Source organism: Rhineura floridana, chromosome 17 (genome assembly GCF_030035675.1).
Source record: "Rhineura floridana isolate rRhiFlo1 chromosome 17, rRhiFlo1.hap2, whole genome shotgun sequence".
Classification (NCBI taxonomy): Eukaryota; Metazoa; Chordata; class Lepidosauria; order Squamata; family Rhineuridae; genus Rhineura; species Rhineura floridana.
This window is the reverse complement of record NC_084496.1, coordinates 761,647-780,768: the sequence shown is the minus strand read 5'-3', so window position 1 is coordinate 780,768 and position 19,122 is coordinate 761,647. Positions and strand designations below refer to the sequence as shown.

The following is a 19,122-nucleotide window of genomic DNA, read 5'->3' as shown; positions in this document are numbered from 1 at the left end:
CATTCCCAAGGTCCTTTCCCCCCAATCTCCCTGCACGGCAGAGCCCAGCTGGGTGATTCAGGCTGCCCTCTCACCGAGAGGCAGTGCAAGACGCAGGGCCTGAAGAGCCACCCAAGATCCCACCTATACTTACTTGCAGGTCTCCTTGCAAGACTTGATGCAAAACTGACGGCGTTCCAGACTCACACGCACAGTGGAATAGCAATACGCTGTTTGGTGAAAACAAAACACAATCTGTCCAAGTGGGAAATTTGCTACACTGACTTGCTGCTGATCTGAGGAGCTTAAAAGTCCAGGAGTATGTGAAGAAGAGAAATATGTTTGTTCCTGTAAAATGTCTGCTCCCACCCCAACCCCCAAGTCAAGCTGCCCATTGCTTATCAGCCACTGGCTGAAGCTGAACTGAATGCCCCCACGTTTAGCAATATTTTCACAATTTGAATCTAAAATTACAAGTTTGACATTTCTCTGTTAGAACCTGATGGAAGGACATTCGAAACAAAACAAACACCAACTCCTCCTGGCCCTTTCAAAGTAGTGCCCAGTTCCCAGCATCCCTTGATTACTCGAATAATTTATTACCGTCAATGACCCATTTACACAGACTGGAAACACACAATATTCAACACCCACAAAACAAAACAAATAGCCATAACTAAACAAGGAAGCTTGACTGCTCAGAAACTGTTTGCAAGGTAAATGTGCTTCCCCCAAGAACGGAGGGGAGGAGCCCCCACAGCTTCCCTCCCTGGTAGTGCCCATCTTGTGCCCATTCTCACCCCAGTCTGGAAAGTCTTCATTGTTGCAATAGCTCACCCCATGGGGCAGAGGAAAGGAGTAGTGGCCACACTTGCAGTTTTCCACCATTTGAGCTTGGAAGCAGGAACGCAGGCAGGCCTGGAGGAGGAGGAGAGGGTCCTGCTTAGAGGCAGAGATCCTGAGAGAGCCACTGGGTTCCAAAGAGCTGGCCTTGGATCTGGGAAGCGTACAGCCTTGGCCAAGTTTCTCTCTCTCTGTCTCCATCCCCCATGCGAGGAGGAAGACCAACTGGACATGGGCATGTGGATTTCCAGCCAGAAGCAGTTTCGGTTGCAGCAGGTCTTCCCCTTGGATCAGTTCTGAGGATGACTTCAGCAACTTGCCACTTCCAGACCTCCTTGAAATGGTACAGGGAAAGGAGTCTGCGGAGAGACACCTGGCCTGTGTGACTCACCTGGATGGAATACGTTGTCCTGTACTGGTTTCCTGTGGGGCCTTCGTTGCTGCCATCAGTGGTGCAATTTGGACAGGGCTCAGCCAGCCCTGTGCCAGCCTGTGGGAAGACGAAAACGCCCATGGATTTGCTGTGCCAGGACCCCCCCCTCGCTCCCAGTCCCAGTCCCCAAATGCTCATCCCTGAGAAAGAGGGCAACTGAGACCAGTGAGATTTCCACCATTCAGATAAACTGATTCCACTTAATTCTCAATGCAATCACCAGGAACACCACCACCCCATTGAAAAGTTCCATTGATTGGAATCTACCCACTGCCGTCACAAGAACCAGGATTTCAAAATGGTTGTGACCAGCTCCTGACTAGGTCCAGGCCAGCAAGGCCATATGATGCTGGGGCTGACAGCAGTTGTAGTCCAAAACACGCAGAGAACACCAAGGTGGCAAAGGCTACCCCATAAGAGTCAACACATCAGACAGGTATGATTTAGCAGCCATTCTTCCACAAAAGACATTTGATGTTCTCTAGAAAACTAGCAGAAAGTGGAGGAGCCAAGGCACAGTAAGACAAGTTGCCTTTGGCTATGGTGGAGCACCTCACATCTTCTTCAGGAAGTTTGTTGTGTGAGCAGCAGTCAAAGGAAAGGAAGGAGGTGGCCATCAACCTCTGCTCTGCTTCTTGGAGTCACATTTGGAGTAGAGACATCTCCTTCTCAATAACAGAAAGGCAGGCCAAGAGAAAGGAATTGGCCCAACATGAGGTCCCATTGTCTTCTTGTGCCTGAGGCTGTACAATCCATCAGTGGCTCTACTTAGTGCAAATTGGCATAAATTTGCATAGCATTTATTCTGCTTCAGTCAACTGTGGGCCAGCCTCACCCCTCAGCCACCCTTTGAATTTGAGAAGGAAGCAGGCATTGGCCACTTATTGTTTTCAAAGCTTATCTCCAGACTAGGAATTTACTCATTTTTAAAATGGACATCATCACCTGATTGTGAGAAAATGTGCCAACAGAAACTGTGTGAATGACTTTACAAAGGTAAATAGTGGGTGAGGAAGGGAAAGGGGGGGAGCTTTAACCTTTTGACTTCTTCTGTGTTCCCAACCTAGATTGGGGCAGCTGGAACCTGCTCTTTACTCTGGAAGGAAGCTTCCACTGCCACTCTCGGCTTTTCAAAAGGAATCCACACTGTCGCGACTGTTGCGAGTGGCGTCTCAGCGAGTTGGGCAAAATGCACGTAACCCTTATTGCCACCCCCTTTTGCCCATTGTCCCAGGGCTTCCCAGAGATTCCCCCCTCCCATTAGAGTCTAGCCCCTATTCAATTATTTTGCAACACTCTGCAATGACAGAAGCTGTTGGATTTAGAGGCATTAAAGGGGGGGGGCATGCAACATTCATTTGGGCAGGTTCATACTCAGCATTGTCTCAATAATTGCTACTCAATGAAACTTAAAGGGTTTTAGGGGTATGCTGTTTAAAAAGGTCATTTTTAAGGTCAGATTTCAAGATTGCAGGTTTGAAGCATTTGTTGGTTTTTGCACACCCAGGCCACTATCCTTCTCAGCCACTGGGCAGCTGCAGGGGCACCATCGTGCCCGCAAGAGCCCCTCGGATCCATGTCCAGGCCTGTTCAAACCCCAGATTCCTCGCCTGTTCTCCCCATGCTTCTAAGCCGCTTCCTTTTGGAGAAGCCCGCAAGAGTGGTAAATTAAGCTAAGCTGGGCTGGGCTCAGTAAGGCACGGAGGCATCCAAGCAACACTGGAGCCTGTTCTGGAGATGCCTGCTGGCAGCCGCGGCAGCAAAACCTTTGGAGGGGCCCAGAGACCCACCTTGAGCCAGAGAGCTGCCCAGGACTGAGCATGGGACTTCCTGCCTGCCAAGGAGGAAGCCCTCGACGAGCAGCTGCCAGCCAGAGGATGCACTGCTGGCCTCGATGGGGCAGTGGCCTGACTCGAGGCAAAGGTTATGTTTGAACGCACAAAGGGGGGCAGGTCATGCTCAGGTGCCCTGGCTGATTTGGGCCGGAGAGACTTAGCTGACTCTGCCCTCGGGAACTGGGCTGAAGCAACTGCTGGCTTTTCAGTTTGCAAACCACGCAGGCTGGGGGTGGGGAGTGCTTTTAAGAGACAGTTGTTGAAACTTTGTGCAACTGTGAGGAATGCTGGGAAACCTGCTCTTTGACTTGCTTTGCAGAACTCAGCCGAGTAAAGTGCGTGGCAAGAAGAAATGGAGGCCTCCAGCAACGGGAGTCACAGCCTCCCCCACAGCAGCACCTCTCTGTGTGTGGGGAATGGAAGAGAACAGGTCACTTCCAAGCACACACACACTCCACAAGCTTGGGAGCCTCTGGCCAGGAGGCAAAATGGCCTTGCAATCCCCAATGCAAGGGCAGCCTAGGATCCCTCAGTGAAGGCAGAAAGGTACTCTGCACATGCGCAAGGACACAGCGTTTTCTTTTCTTTTCTTTACTCCACAGGTTCCTAAGCCGATTCCAGGCGCCAAGCCCACCTTGGAGTAAGCCTTGGCATCTCCTGAGGAACAAGCTTGGGCTGCCTTTAAAATCAAGAGTCCCTCTCCTGAGCAGGAACTGAACTTGGAGTCCCCTCTCTATGAACAGAAGGGGGGGCAGGTTCAGGATGCATGGCTCCACAGAGCTGCCCTACCCACTGAGCGTCATTGCAGGAGCCTTTTCCTGCCGTCCCTTCCTCCGCAAGGGCCCCACCAGCTGTACTCCTACACAGGGGTGGCGGTGGGGGGGAAGAGAGTGACAAGAGAGAGGCCTGAGGAGCCTTTCTCTCCCACCCACAGAAGGAAAGGTTTGGGTTCCCAGCAGGAGAAGACACCTCTCGGAGCGTGATTTTGAGCAGGCAACCCCTTTCCTTCACCTCCCCCTTCCGGCCAGTCCTCTGCTCAAGATGCCGACCTCCCACTGGTGCTTTCCCCCACTATTCTTTTTCTTTTTGGGGAGGGGAATTGTCTGGGGAAAGTGCCACACAGCACATCCCGCCCAGCGTCCTGGCGTGTAAAGCTGGCGCGCAGCTCTGGCATGGGGCCAAGAGTCACTGGGGGCCAAAGCAATGCCCGGATGCCAGGCCTTGCAGCACCCCATGGCAGGCGAGGTGCCAGAGGGCTCCATCATCCCTAAGGTCTCACCCTGGCTGTGCTGTCAGGGAGCACAGGGTGGCCACCACTCTGGGCAAACCAGAACGAGGGAAGCTGGTCTGACACCAAGTCAAACCATTGCTCTGTCCACCTCAGTCCTGTCCACATGGACCTGCAGCGGCTCTCCAGGGTTTCAGGCAGGGACATTCCCAGCTCTGCCTGCAGATGGTGAGGGTCAGAGGCTTACACCTCCAGCCTCCTGCATGCAAAGCAAGTGCTTGACCACTGAGCTATATCCTATCCAAGTTAGGGTGACTGATATAGAAGAATTCAGAAAGCATGTGCTTATATCCATGATTAGTCCTACTCAGAGTAAGCCCATTGAAATGAATGGGCATGGCTCACTTTGATCTATTCAATTCAATGGGTCTACTCTGAGGAAAAGTTAGTTGGGTGCAGCCCATGTCGGCTCACACATTGTGAATGGACACAGTGGGGGCCATTGGTGGATGCGACAGGAACGGAGTGCTGGGTGGGGAAAGGTCCCCCCTCCCGGCATCACCTGGTATGCAGGGTAGTCTTCATACAGATTCTGGATGTCTGACCCATTCACTGTGCAGTCACTGTACGGGGAGCCGAGCCTCTTGAGTTCATCCTAGGATGAAAGAAGAAACAGAAATTTGAGGGCAGGTTTTTAACTCCACAGCAGTTGATTATTCTCTTCTGCTGCTTTCCCTTGAAGAAGCACCAGATCCCTGAATACTGCCCTAAAATAAAGAGCAGGAGAGGTTTGCTTCCTGACTGCACACAGAAGTTTCCGTCGGTTGCATCAACGTATTAAAAAGACACCAGGGCACATCCATGCCATTTGCTGACATCTTACAAGCTTACAGCAACCGAAGTCTGCAGGAGAGTAAGAAGAATGGGCACCACACCTCTGGATAAGATGGTATTTTCTGAAAAAGGAGCCCTGCTTTTCTGCCTTGCTGCATAAAGTTTGGCATTAGGGTGCGGGGGGGGGGAGTTTCAGCTGACTATCTGATTCTTCCAGAAGCCCATCTCCTCACCACTGGTCCACAGGACTGAACAGGACCAAGCAAACTGCTTGGCACAAGAGAGCCTCTTTGCCCAACCCTCCCCCACAGTGCTGTGGCCAACTGGAACGGACGCCATACACCCACCACCAGGACGCCAATGGAGGTCTCTGTCCCAGACATGGCATAGATGCCCTGATCCTTCAGGAAAGGGAAACTCTTCTGCTCGTGCAACATCAGCCGGGCCCCAGCAGTCAAGGTGAGGTAGGGGATGTAGTCATCTTGGCTGATGTCCAGGATGAGCTTCAGCCCTGTGCATGCAAAGATCAAGCGTCAGCCCTTGGCCCCGTGCAAGAGGCATGAGTGCTGCAGTCTGCCACAGAGGAGGGCAAAGAGAAGGCGAAGCTGCCACAGGCAGTGGTGACAGCTGTTCTGGCTGCAATGGGCAGCGTCAGAGAGGAGAAAAGATGTGACGGTTGGAGGGAGTGGGCAGAGAAGAGAGCTCCACATTCTCCTCTAGTCTGGGGGGCAGGGCTGGCCCTACCATTAGGCAGAGGGAGGAGGCTAAATTCCAGGCAGCTGTTTTGGACCTAGAGAGACAATGTTGTGGGATTTCCCCTCTCAGGTGCCAGCGTAACTTGGCCAGCTTTGGATACGATGTACCTTCACATCTGGAAGGAGATACTTCTTGCTCTTCTGCCTCAAGCAGCAACATACCTTGGGCCGGCCCTGCTGTCGGGGTGGCAGGTTGCATGCGATGCACAGGCTTAGGGAAGGCTGCAGAGCTTGTGGCAGAGCACGCGTTCCATCTGGGAAGGTCCCTGTCTAGCCTCTCCAAAAAGCACGAGGGCTGGGAAATGACACCCATGGCTTGGCCTCTGGAGCCTGCATGGATGCTGCCCTGGAAGGACTAGCAACACCCAACCAAGAGGCTGCTGCTTTCCTCATAGCTCTCTCCTCCAGGGGACTCGGAAATAAAGATAGCACCTTTTCATAATGGCACCATAATCAGATCCCAGAGCGCTGCCTGCCGACCCACCTCCTCTCATACCCGGAGGAACCAGGGCATCCTGCAAGTGTGCCCGTATTTGGAGAGGGAGAACTAATCTAGGCTGGCTTCAGTGCTGCTGCTGCTCCAGCCCCCTTTGCCTCTTCCCTCCTACCTACCAAACTCTGCCCCAGGATTGGAAGAGATGAGTGGGTTCTTGTCCATGCCCCAGTTGAAGATGTAGCAGTTGCCATGGTCTGGGTGATACAGGTGAGTGAAGTTCCTGGAAGAAGCCAATGTGAGAAACAAATCACCCTCAGCAGGAGGAAAGGGGGGGGCATAGGAAGGCACCTTAGTGGGGCTCTGCACTTGCAAAACCTCCTAGGGAGGGCCGTCAACACTCTGCCACACATAATCAACATAAAAACGTGTTAGTTTTACTTTAGTACTTTTTCAGTGCCCACAGACTGGACGCTGGTGCCACTGATCTCAGTGGGGCAGTGAATCTGCCCCGGGTTTTAGTCCAAACTTTCAAGGGGCTCTCCAAGGTGCTGAAAGTTTGGACTAAAAGCTGGAGCAGATTCACTGCCCTGCTGACATCAGAGGCACCAGACTTCACTGAGTGCCCAAAATGCCTTAAAAAATTCTTACCTATCTGTCAGGACAAATTAGGGCAAAGAGATCACAATGACATGATGCAACAAAGCAGCATTTGGCCTTGGGTCTCCCACAGCTAATCCCCCGCATCCCCTGTAGCATTCTGGGCCCAAATAACAGTCTGTGTTTACCAAATGCTAAGAGCTTGTTGTAAAGGATCAGAGCTGGCAGGGACCATTCACTCCCCACCTCTGCCTGCCCGCCCCCATCAGACCAACACACAGTCTATGCCAGAAGCAGAGAGCAGGAAGGGCTGTGGAAAGGCACAAATTGGGGCTGCAGGGGCAGGGAGGAAAGCTCCAAATGACCCAGCGACCCAAAGTACACACTGCAGAAGAAGGCAACCCCACCCCTCCCCCAAAGCTCACTGGTCAGTTGAGCCCAAAATGAGTCCCTAAGGCTGGGGGAGAGATTCGATTCAGTTTGCATTTAAAACTGAATCCATCAAATTTGAACTTAAAAAAAACCCCTGAAACACAGCTATCCCTCAAAATTCACACATATCCAAATTTTGCAATGGAGTTTTCCAACCAATGTTTACAAAAATGCATGTAATTAGAAGAAAATGTGCATAAAAATAAATACGTTGGTGAAAATAACATCCAAAAATGCATTATATTAGCAGAAACTGCTTGCAAAAATGTGTTTATTAGGAGCAATTCTCACTAAAATGCTGAATTTTCTGGGGATTTTTAAAAAGAAAACCCCCACAAATTGCTGTAGAAATGTAGAGATTTTAAGACTGGAAAAACGAGAGATGGAGGGAAGCCCAAACCGACGATCCTTCCCTCCCTCCTCACAAGCAAAACATGCTCCATCAAAGCATCCTCTGCGAGAAAAAAATCTAATTGCCGTCTCCATGGGCCTCTGCAGAAGAGCCTCTTCTTCCTCCCCTAAATCTCCATTGGGCTTCCAGATGGGCAGGGCACGGCAGGCGGTGGAGTGAGGGACTGCTGGTGGTTGCCCCCATTTCCCCACAACTGTCCTGGGTCCAGCACCAAGTTTGCAACTCCAACTGGGCCCTGTTCTGCCTAAAGCTTAACGTCATTTGTGGTCTGAGATTCTTCAAGTGATAGTTGGCAGAAGAGCAAAGACTGTTGAGAGTGGAGGGCAGCCAAAAGGGAGAGGCCAGGAGGAGCCTCTTGGAAAAACTCACAAGCAGAAGGTGTGGGGACTACCCTGCACGTCAGACGCATGTCATAAAGCAAAACTTTGCTTTATTTGCTCACCAGATTTCTGGTCCTTGCAAACAGAACACAAGAGGCTTGGTGACAGAAGGCTGTTGTGTTGGGATGGAAAGCAAATGCAAGATGAGAGAGTAAGGGCCAGGTGGAGAAGAGGAAAAGCCAGGAATATGTTAGATGGCTCTCATCACTTGGGGAGGGCTCTCAACTAAGTCCCAAATGTCACCCCATATGAGAGTCATTCACAGGCAGAAGAACGGAAAGCAGCAGTAAGTTATGGGTGTGTGGCCAGCAACAGGGCAAAGGCAAAAGCCACTGTAGGCTGCATTAGCAGAACCATGATTTCCAAGTCATGAAGAGGAAGAGTTCCATTCTTATTTCGCACTAGCGTGACCTCATCTGGAGTCCTGGTTCCAGTTCTGGGCAATGCACTTCAAGGAAATACCAAGAAGTAGGGAAGTACAAGAAAGATGGTAGGCAGGATGGAAAACTAGCCCTGTAAGGAACAGGTGAAGGACGTGGCACATATTTAGCCTGAAGAAGAAAGACTGGGACAAGGGTGGGGGGAGTGCATGACAATCCTCTTCAGGCTTTTATCACACAGAAGAGGGCAAAACCTTGCTTCAGGAGGACCTCAGCAGACGCTTCAGGTGCCTCCAGGCTACCACTTTTTTTGCAGGCGGGATTCAAGGACATTCCAAAACTTTAGGTTTCTGCAATTAAAGGGATCAAAGCACTCTGTCACCCCCAGGGTGACATGGGATGAATGAATGATTAATGGGAAGATGCATAAACACCCTGCAAGCCAATCAGGATGAATGCTCCATGTCTTATAACCAATCCATAAACAAATTGGAACAGATGCTCAATATTAAGACTGGGCATAGTCTAATCTTGGTGACGAGGCCAATGGCTGAGATGGCCCTGATCCTCCCTGCATTACTCTGTATGTGGCAGGAGCTGCTGTTGCTGCAGGCACAGCCAACCTGGGAAGGCCACAGCAACAGCCATCAAACCTGCAGTGGGGCAGCATGGGGCATTTCGCATTTGGGCGCACAGAGAGAGGAAAAGAGCGCAGGGCTTCTGTGGGCTCCAGAAATTTGGCTAGTAGCCAGGAGAACTTGCCTGCAGCAAGCCCAGGTCAGCCTGCTTAGCCTAGAGCTGTGATAACCAATCTGTTCCCAGTTTAATTAAATAACCCCTGTGTTTGTTGTCTGATAATTAGCTGCAATGTACCGGACGAGAGTGAGTCAGCAGCAGAGAAAGAAAACTCTTGGCTGCTGTGTTTTGCTCCACAGAAGAAAACAAGCAATGCCTTGACTGGGCCACACAACCTTCCAAATGCAGGCAGCAAACGCTGTCGCCCCACAGAGCTCTCCTTCAGGCACCGACAGCTCAGTGGCCAAAGCAAGGCCAGACAGTTTAGAATACTTAGCACATATAACAAAGCACAATTCCTGTCAAATCTTGCATCCTCTCATTTGTCAGCTTTACCAGGTTGACATCAGCCTGAATGTGTAACACCACCCTTTAATTTTATTATTGTTTTGCTTGCACTGAATAAAATAAAATATTGGTGCCTGCTAGAAAGATTGTTGTTCAGGCAAGCCTATTCAGACATGTGGAAGTCAGCGTGTGTTTTAATCTGTGTTTGGCTTATTACAGATTTTAACTACTTTTTACTTTTTTTTAGTTCCTGTTTTTAACTTTGTCTTTTATTAATATTGATGTTTGGGGAAGGGCCACAGCTCAGCGTGAGAGCCCCTGCCATGCATGCAGAAGGTCGCAGGTTCAACCCCCAACGGCATCTCCAGGTAGGGCTGGGAAAAAGACTCCCTGCTTGAAACCTGGGAGAGCTGTTGCCAGTCAGAGTGGGCAATACTGAGCTAGATGGACCAACGAGGCAGATCCCTATGTTCCTATTATAATTTTTAAAAACAACTGTAAGCCGCGTAGAGGTTCTATTTATAATCAAGCAGTGTATAAATTTTGTTGAATAAACAAATAACATAAATTGACCATCTGTGTCTGAAGACATCGTCTGTACAATCTGAAAGGCCCCACATTGAGCGTTTTGTCTGTTAGCCGATCTGACGGAGAGAGATTTTGCCTTTCCTGCTGGGAGGGGCAGACACAGCAGTTGAAATGTGGGGCAGAATTTGTGTCCCCTGCTAGGCAAGATGGCAGCAGATGCTCCGTGCCCTGGAAGCTGACCAAAGCTCAGATTCCTTTCAGGGATACTGCAAACCCGACTTATTTGTTCCGAGCTTTAAGCTTCTGAGGATCTGGGATTTCAGTCAATTAAAATCCCATTCCAGGACACTGGGTGTTATTTTTCAGACTATAATCCACCCCAAACCTTGAGGCTGGGCTGGGCTAGAAATTTAATTAAATCAAATCAAGCTATCAGTACCAGTAAGAAAGTGCTCAGGCGGGCAGGCGGGGGAGGCAGCAGGCTGGCACAGCTCCTTAAACAGCCCATCCCCCATCCATCTTCTCTCAACTAGGGAATGGCTGTAGCTTTGGACTACAACTCCCATCAGCCTGTGCGGTAGAGCGCTGGGTTGCCAAAGGCTTCCACAGATTTACTGCACAGTCACTGTCTTACCCCCGGATTTGGAGCAAAGTTTGAGCCAAGGGATGCATGGAGAGAATACAGTCGTCCTGCAGATCTTGCACACATCATAGCTTGAACTTGTCATCATATATTTTGCAGATTCAGCTGAATTTTTTTGCAGATCCAGCTAGACAAATTCACTGAGGATAAGGCTATCAATGGCTATTAGCCACAATGGCTATATACTGCCCCCCGTGATGGAGGCAAGTATGCCTCTGAGCACCAGCTGATGGGGATCACAAGGGAGCAGAGTCGCTGCTGCGCTCAGGTCCAGGCTGGGGGCTTCCCCAAATGGGCATCTCATTGGCCGCTGTGAGAACAGGAGGGTGGACCGGATAGGCCCCCGTTGGCCTGACCCAGCAGCCATTCCTGCTGCAACCTCATGCATTAGAGCAGATGTGGGAACCTTTGGACCTCCAAAAGTTGCTGCCTGGCCATTGCTAGGACTGAAGGGAGTTGTAGTTCAGCAACATCAGGAGGGCCAAAGGTTCTCCCTTCCTGCACTACAGTCCTGCATCCTCCCTAGTTTACCCTGTTCACCCATGTTACGTTGCCATACTCTTTCCGTTAAAGAAAGAGCTAAACCTTTTTACGTACTTGTGGTTGCAAGGTTCTGCCCCATACAGGCAAGCCAGGATCATGTCCTTTGCCTTGTAGCCCATCTGGATCCTTTTGCTCACCGGTACTTGAGACAAGATGCTAGTGGACTGCAAGACATACCACTCGGTCACCGCCTGGGCTGCGCTGGTGAAGTTCCGGTAGGTGCAATTGGAGCCGTTATCAGTGCACTGAGGGTACAATTAGAGAGTGGTGAGGAGCGTTAGCCGGAGAGGGCACTTTCCTGGAGAAGAGGTCTAGCCCGGCTAACCAAAATGGAACCTCATGTTCAGGGTATGTTTAGCCTGGAGAAGAGAAGACTGAGGGGAGATATGATAGTGCTGTTCAAGTACTTGAAAGGTTGCCACACAGAGGAGGGCCGGGATCTCTTCTCAATCGTCCCAGAGTGCAGGACACGGAATAATGGGCTCAAGTTGCAGGAAGCCAGATTTCGACTGGACATCAGGAAAAACTTCCTAAGTCTTAGAGCCATACGACAATGGAATCAATTACCTCGAGAGGTAGTGGGCTCTCAAGACACTGGAGGCATTCAAGAGGCAGCTGGACAGCCATCTGTCAGGAATGCTTAGATTTGGATTCCTGCATTGAGCAGGGGGTTGGACTGGATGGCCTTATAGGCCCCTTCCAACTCTACTATTCTATGTTTCTATGAGGGGCGACTGGAGACAAATCACCTGGGAAACACCACAGCTCAGGGGCAGAGCACCGGCTTTGCATGTAGAAGGTCCCAGTTCCAGTCCTGTCACCTCCATGCAGGGTTGGGAGACAGCCCTGCTGGCGCCCTGGGAAGCCATTGCCATTCAGCCGCGACCTGACTCCGTGCAAGGCTGCTTCCAATGGGGTTTTAGACAAATGAATGGAGGGATGGCTATGAACGGCTACCGGCCATGATGGCTATGCTCTCCCTCCGCTCTCGGAGGCAACTTGCCTCTTAATGCCAGTTGAAGGTGGCTGAAGGTGGTTGACAGGAGTCAGCTGGGGTTGGGGGCATGGTTCCAGCAGCTCCAGCTCAAAAACCCAGTGCTAGCCCAGAAGGGCTGCTGGACTTGTCCCGTCAGCTGGTCTCCTGCTGACGCCAAACCTGCCCCACTGCTCTCAGCTTGCCTCTTGCCTGACTCTTTGCTGCGGACTCTGTCTGCTCGGCCCTTACTTAGGACCAGCCCTGGACAAATCTCTTGCTTGCTCAGGAGCACAGCTTGGAAAAGTTACTTTTTTGAACTACAACTCCCATCCAGTGGCCATGCTGGCTGGGGCTGATGGGAGCTGTGGTTCAAAAAAAGTAACTTTTCCAAGCTCTGCTCAGGAGCCTCGCAAGGTCATCCAGCAAAACCCTTCCATCAGGGAAGACCAAACACAGCTGCAGAAAAGGCCAAAGGTGGCTGCTGCTGCTTCTCTCTCCAGGATTCAGCTACCACATTGGGGACGTACTCACACAGCAGCACTTCTGTCTCTACCTGGGGCACAGCAGTGTGACTCCATGGTGCCTATGCCCTTCCCTCCCACCGGTGCCCCACGCACGTTCTTGCAAGGCCCCTCTGTGGGGACCACCAGTAGCCACTTACCAGCTTCACGGCCAGCTTGCATCTCCTTCCATCTGGGGTGGTGAAAGAGGAGTTGTGGAGCTCCTGCAAGCCGGCCGGGCTGTTCTCCAGAATGTCGCGGATCACCGGGTGAGCCTCATCGCTCTCATCTATCAGCACCAAGGGGATCTGGTTCCACAGCGTCATATTCAGCTCCTTGCTGGAGTTCTCAGAGGCAGACACATTGCCGCCCCCTTGGCCTGGCTGCTGCAGGATGCGGTCCAGGGCTGCACCAATGAGGTTATCCAGGTCCTTCAAGATGGGCTTCACTTTGGAATATCTGGGAAGAGACACAGCAGCTGTTAACAAGGGGGCGCTTGGGGCTTGGCGGGAGATTTTGGTGCTAGAGGTGGAATGTCCAAATGGAACAACTCTGAGCCCACACAGACAGGCACCCAAATAATCCATACGGACTGCAACCCAACGGGCCGTTCTGATCGGCTCCTGTTCCCTCCGAGGAGTCTCCCACAGGACACCCTGCTGGCCTGGATCTGTCTGCCTTGCACGCTGCTGCTGCCCCCTCCCTTGCCATGAGGTGCTTTTAGACATCCCCATCATCTTCTGGGGATTCCCTCACCCCCACCCCCGCTTAGCTGAACTACAGGATTAAAAGAGAGCTTGCTTTTACTGCACTGTTGCTAAACACATTGATGTGGGAACAATTTTATTGCAGAAAATGTTAACATATGTTCAAAGTAAAAAAAAATATATAAATGAGCCTCTACAAACCTGTACACCTGCTCAGCTGCCTGGCCCTGACTACAAAATATTATTTTAAAATAAGAAGGGGGAAAGGATCTAGCATCAGCCCTGGTGAGTCCCAGTATGGCCAGGCTAGTCTCAGGGAGGACACCAGGCCAGTTAGCAGGCGCTTCAGGCCAGGATCGCCAGGCAAGCTGCAAGCGTCCAGCTCGGGGGCAGGGAAGCAGATCCCCCCCCCAGGACGGTGCTGGGTTACAACTCCCCTCCTCCGCCCCAACCACTGGTCATGTTGGATGGGAGCTGGGAGTCCCACGGCATCTGCAGGGTAGAGATGTCCCCACCCTGACCTAGGTTGTCCCGTGAGCACCGGAGGCCCTTCTGGTGCTGGATTGTGATATTGGGATGCCCACCTTGCAGTGGCCGCAAAGACTGTTGGCCTGAACCCCTCTTCAAGAGGCTCACCTGAGCGGGCTTGCATTGCAGATGGTGACAGCAGGAAAGGTCATGGTCTTGAAGCCAATGGCGAGGGAGGCCGTGACCTTGTAGTTCAGGTATGTGTTGATGAGTATCCCCCACTGCCAAAAGACCAGGGAGGCAAAGAGCAGAGTCAGGAAGAACCAGATGACTTTCTTCTTGGGTCCCTCCCGGATGATGCGCTTTGGCCCGTGGGTGTTCGTGTTGTCGCAGTACCAGACGAGCAGCTCCCGGTACGTGTAGCCGGGACCTTTCTGGAGTCGATGGAGAGCCTTCACAAAGTACTTCTTCAGGGTCATCTGAGAGTCTGGGGAAAACAGGAACGTCAGCCGGAGGGAGAAGCCTTACACCATTTCCCAGGGCTCAGAATAAGCAATCCGTGGCTGCCTCTCTGCGAAAAGCTGCCACCTTCCACCTGGCACCACAGAGACTGTTCAGGGTTCCCGCTTTAGGGCAAAGGATCGATTTAGTCTCCTAGTTGTTACTGTGGTCCCAACAGGTTAGCTGTTTTTGTTTATATTGATGTGTGTGTGTGTGTGTGTGGGTCTTATCTAATTGTTTTGTGCAGCTTTACAATGTGGAATTTTAATTTGTACTTTTTGTGTTGATTTTGTGATATAAACCACTTAGACTGCTTTGAAGTTTAAATTGTCTAAAGAAATGAGTGGCTGCTGACAAAGAGCGTGGTGGGTTTGAGAATGGGGGTGGGGTACAAAATCTACCAGGAATTTATTCTCTGCAAGCCTCGTTGAAATGAATGGGAGGCTGGGTAAAAGCACCAAGCCCAGTGGATTGTGGCCCTGGTGGATTCATTGGTGGGAGGGGAAGGTGCTATTTGGATTTTCCACGCAAGGCACCAAATGTTTGGGATCAGCCCTAAACTATGATTTTGCAGAGGTGGTTTCTGTTTTGCTCTTTGGCAACTGAGAGACATTGGCATGCCTCGTTCCATCTCCGTCAACCCATGCAGACAGGTGCAGACTCTTTCCACCATTCCGTGCACCTGCTGAAGCAGACTGCTGCCTCCCCAGAAACCTTGTGCAAACAAATCAGGATGCACGCTCAGTAAAACAGGTTGTCTGGAAGCGACCTCAGAAGCGGGGCAATGATGGACTGGAACAAAAGGAAGAGCAGACTGAGCAGATGCCTGTGCACTCCCAGACTGACTTGCACCCGTGTTTGGCGACCGGCCACAGCAGAAGCTGTGTGAGCATAAAAGTGGCTCTGCGCAACTTTGGGGGCCCTTCCCAAGAATTCTCTGCAGGTGGCCTCAAGCGGTTTGTCAGGGATGTGGCTTTATTGTCTCTTGAGACAGGTCAAGCAACTCTCCCTCCTGCCCAGGGGAAGGAGCCCCCTGCCCTCCCCCACCCCTGCAGGCTGAAGGGGGAAGATCCCACAGAGGCAGGAGCCGCATGGCAGGGGCAGGACCAGAGGTTATGTTTTTCAAATGCTTTTGTCTTTAAGATACCATCGGTACATTTTGTTCTGGCGATGGAGGGTTGTGGCATAGTTTGCATTGGCCTCACAAGTCCAAAAAGGTACACCTTGTACTTCACTAGCAAAGCAAAGATGTGTGTTTCAGAATCTTTCTATCTTGAGGTGGAATTTCAAAACGACAGAAAGAAAAGACAAACCCAGCAGGTCTTTTGAGTCCAAGCGTGGGGAGCCTTTGGCCCTCCAGATGTTGCTGCACTACAACTCCCATTGTTATCCCTGGCCATTGGGCACGCTTGCGGGGGCTGATGGGAGCTGTAGTTCAGCAACCGCTGGAGGGCCAAAGGTTCCCCACAACGGCTCATGAGGCGTAAGAAGCCACAGCTCAGCAGTCCCAAGTTCAATCCCCACCATCGTCTCCAGGGGGGGCGGGGAGAAGCCCCTGCCTGCTGAAAGCCAGGAGAGCGGCTGCCAGTCCGTGTATACAATGCTGGGCTAGATGGACCAAGGGTCTAACTCTGCATTAGGGGCAGCTTTCCACGTTCCTATCTCCAGTGGCATCATAATTTCATTTTTTCTCTTGGCATGAAAAGGTCTGAAGAAAAGTCCTGTGCCTTTCAAAAGCTGGCTTCCTTCCAGCACTTTGGACGTTACGCTTGCCCAGCTAAAGGGCTTTGCAAGACAAACTTGCCCCACAGACCAAGCCTCGAGAAAACCACCGCTGGGACTCCTGTGGGGGTGGGGCTGAGAGGGGCACGGCGGGAGGAGGCCAGGAGTCAGCACAAAGCAACCCAGATGCCCAAGAACATTCCCCAATCACATTGAATGTCACTGCTCCAAACATAAGCGCCTCCTCATGCTTGTCAGTTGTCTCAGTTCCGCTGCACCCTTTCGCCAGAACAGTAGAAGGAGGGTACCGCTTGCTTCAATAAAGGAAGCTGCCTTATATACAGAATCAGACCACTGGGGTCCATCTAGCCCAGTACTGTTTACATCAGCGGGCAGAGGCTCTCCCTGGTGTCAGGCAGGGATCCTTCCCAGCCCTAGCTGGAGATGCTACCGTTCTGCATACAGATTGGCTAGAATGCTACCTGCACATTTCCCCTTATAACAGATCTCACCACAAGCGAAAAGTCAGGGTCCTGCTCTTTTTTTTTATGGTGGAAAATTCAGGGAAGGGGTCTAAAAGACCCCAGAGCCTCCCAGTCCCCTCCATGGCTATTGCCCTGCCAACAGCAGCTGTGTGCAGACTTCTGTCTTCCAGTATCTGCTCCGTCTTTGCTGGAACCCCAACAGCCACCATCCAGAGCCAGGTGCAAAATAGTGGCTGGATGGGTGGAGCCTGATCCAAAATGGTGGCTCATTGCCTATTCTGCTCCATGAGGCACAAGCCGGGACAACCTGGACACAGAAGGACAAATTTGCACTGGAACGATTGCAAACCAGGGTCGTTGCTCTTGTTAGAATCCTGCAGTTGGCAGGGCCTCCTTTGCTGTCTATTCCAGCCCCCTGATCAGTGCATGAAATCCAGAGCTAGAACATCCCCAGCACGTGGTTGCCAACCCAGCCTCTGCTTGAAGACCTCCAGGGAGGGGGAAAGCTCACCTACCCCTCTAGGTAATTGGTTTCATTGCCCAATTGCTCTGACTGTTAAGAAATTTCTCCTAATATTTGGCTGAATTCTACCCTCGTGCAAGCCTATTTAATCTTGTTGTGGAGCAGCAGCAAATAAGCCTTTTCCCTCTTCTGGGCTTTGAAGAGGGCTATCATGTTCCTGCCACTGCCCCTGCCCCCAAAAGTCTTGTTTCCTCCTGACTGAACATACCCAGTTTCTTTACCTTTTCCCCATAGGTCTTGCTTTCCACGCCCCTGACTATCTTCGCTGCTAAACAGTCGGGAGCTGGAATCCCTTTCTTTGTCTTCTGCAAACTGCCGGTAGAGCTTGGTCTCTCCCCCCCCCCCATTGCTGCTTCACAGATCCAGATGGAGATTTCTCCCCCATCCCCACCACCCTGGAGTCGTGGGTTTTTCTGACACAAGAAGTCCATTGGAAGAAGGGGCTTAGACTGAAGCAAGCACACTTAAGCTTTGCTAGGCAAATCCAGCCCCGCTGGGTGCTCTGGACGTGGGTGTTTGTTTTGCTACTGACTCGCAAACGAGAGCGTTGACGGTGGTGAGGAGCCCACGCTGCCCCTGGCAAAGTGCCAGTTGACTTCCTTGGCGTTTTTGATTTTTACACACACACACACACACACAGAGAGAGAGAGAGAGAGAGAGAGCAAACTTGATAACAGTGTTGCTCAAGTCCTAAACACATAAAGAAAATACAAGCTTGCTTGTGAAGCGCAAAGCAAGAATAGCCACGCCATCACCACAGGGACTGTCCTTCTTGATGGGGCCAAAGGCCATCTTGTCCCGCATTTAAACTGCAGCCAGGCAGCCAGTTGTCTTCAGGAAGCTCCTGCGCAGGCTCTCGGGGCAACGGCAGCCTTTTGCCACAGCAACTGGAGGCCTGGTGCTTCTGGACGCAGCCCTTCCGCTTGGCTGCTGCACCTGCCTCTACTCCTCCCTCCTCCACGGATTTCTCTGTGGTCTCTCTGCTCCTGCCTCCGCCAGCTAAGCTCATGGCCAGCCCACCGCTTGTGGGTCCTCTCCTGCCCGGCTGTGCTGCCTTCCTTTCCCCCGTGCTCCTCAGACAATTTCACAGGGGCTGCACCGACATTTCTCTCCACACACTTTAGCCTCTATCAGTCTCCCTTTCCAGGGGCCTTGCCGGGTTCTTCAAAGACTCCAGGCCCACGACATGCTTTTGCATATACTGATTTATGTGTGTGTAGCCACAAATGTAACTCTCTGACTATATCAAGGCAGGTGCCTGGTGGGGGAGGTGAGGGCTCACCTGTGCCTTGCTCAGCAGTCCTCTGAGCAAAGTGAAAAAAGAGAAGTCTTTCTAAAAGGCGGAAGAGGGCATGCACAAAAAGGCCTGGAGCTGGAGGGCCCTGGACCATCCCAGAAGAACTCCCCTGCCCCCCTTGCCTCAACTATAAAGGCCCAAATAGCAACAGGAACCTAGAAGGCTGCCTTATACCTGGCCCATTGAGCTCAGTGTTGTCTACACTGGCTGGCAGCAGCTCTCCAAGGGTCCCAGGCAGGGAGTCTTTCCCAGCCCTGTCTGGAGATGCCCCTGGGGATTGGCTTGGGCTTCTGCATTCAAAGCAGGTGCTCTGTCACGGAGCCACAGCCCAGCACTGACGCAGTGGCAGCCCCAGGCCTTCTGGGCTTCTCCTGCCCGGCTGCCTGGGCCTGCTCTCTCCTCCTCATTCCCTTCCCTTCCTGCAGTCCTCACCTGCTACAGCTGCAGGAGAAAATGTGCAGGGAGGATGCTGAGCCTGAGGTCCAGGTCGAGGAGGAGGCGGTGGCAAGAAGTTCTGGCTGGCCAATGATAGCCTTGGTTGGCCTGCGGCTTGCTGAAGCCCACGACGGGTTTGCAGAGGGCGGGACCAAAGCCCCACCAGT

The 19,122-nt window shown here is 51.8% G+C and overlaps 1 protein-coding gene across 4 annotated transcripts in view; it reads right to left on the bottom strand.

Annotated features, from left to right (window-relative positions):
* The window catches only part of SCNN1B (sodium channel epithelial 1 subunit beta), a 32,438-nt gene that overhangs the window by 5,508 nt on the left and 7,808 nt on the right, over positions 1–19,122 (bottom strand). For all 4 annotated transcript variants that reach the window (XM_061600202.1, XM_061600205.1, XM_061600201.1 and 1 more), the window contains 9 exons: positions 14,161–14,479; positions 12,979–13,276; positions 11,396–11,586; positions 6,520–6,623; positions 5,500–5,663; positions 4,881–4,973; positions 1,214–1,312; positions 780–897; positions 134–209 (listed from right to left, as the gene is read on the bottom strand). In XM_061600202.1, the coding sequence (XP_061456186.1) occupies positions 134–209; positions 780–897; positions 1,214–1,312; positions 4,881–4,973; positions 5,500–5,663; positions 6,520–6,623; positions 11,396–11,586; positions 12,979–13,276; positions 14,161–14,479 (1,462 nt within the window). The remainder of the gene's footprint in view (positions 1–133; positions 210–779; positions 898–1,213; positions 1,313–4,880; positions 4,974–5,499; positions 5,664–6,519; positions 6,624–11,395; positions 11,587–12,978; positions 13,277–14,160; positions 14,480–19,122) is intronic.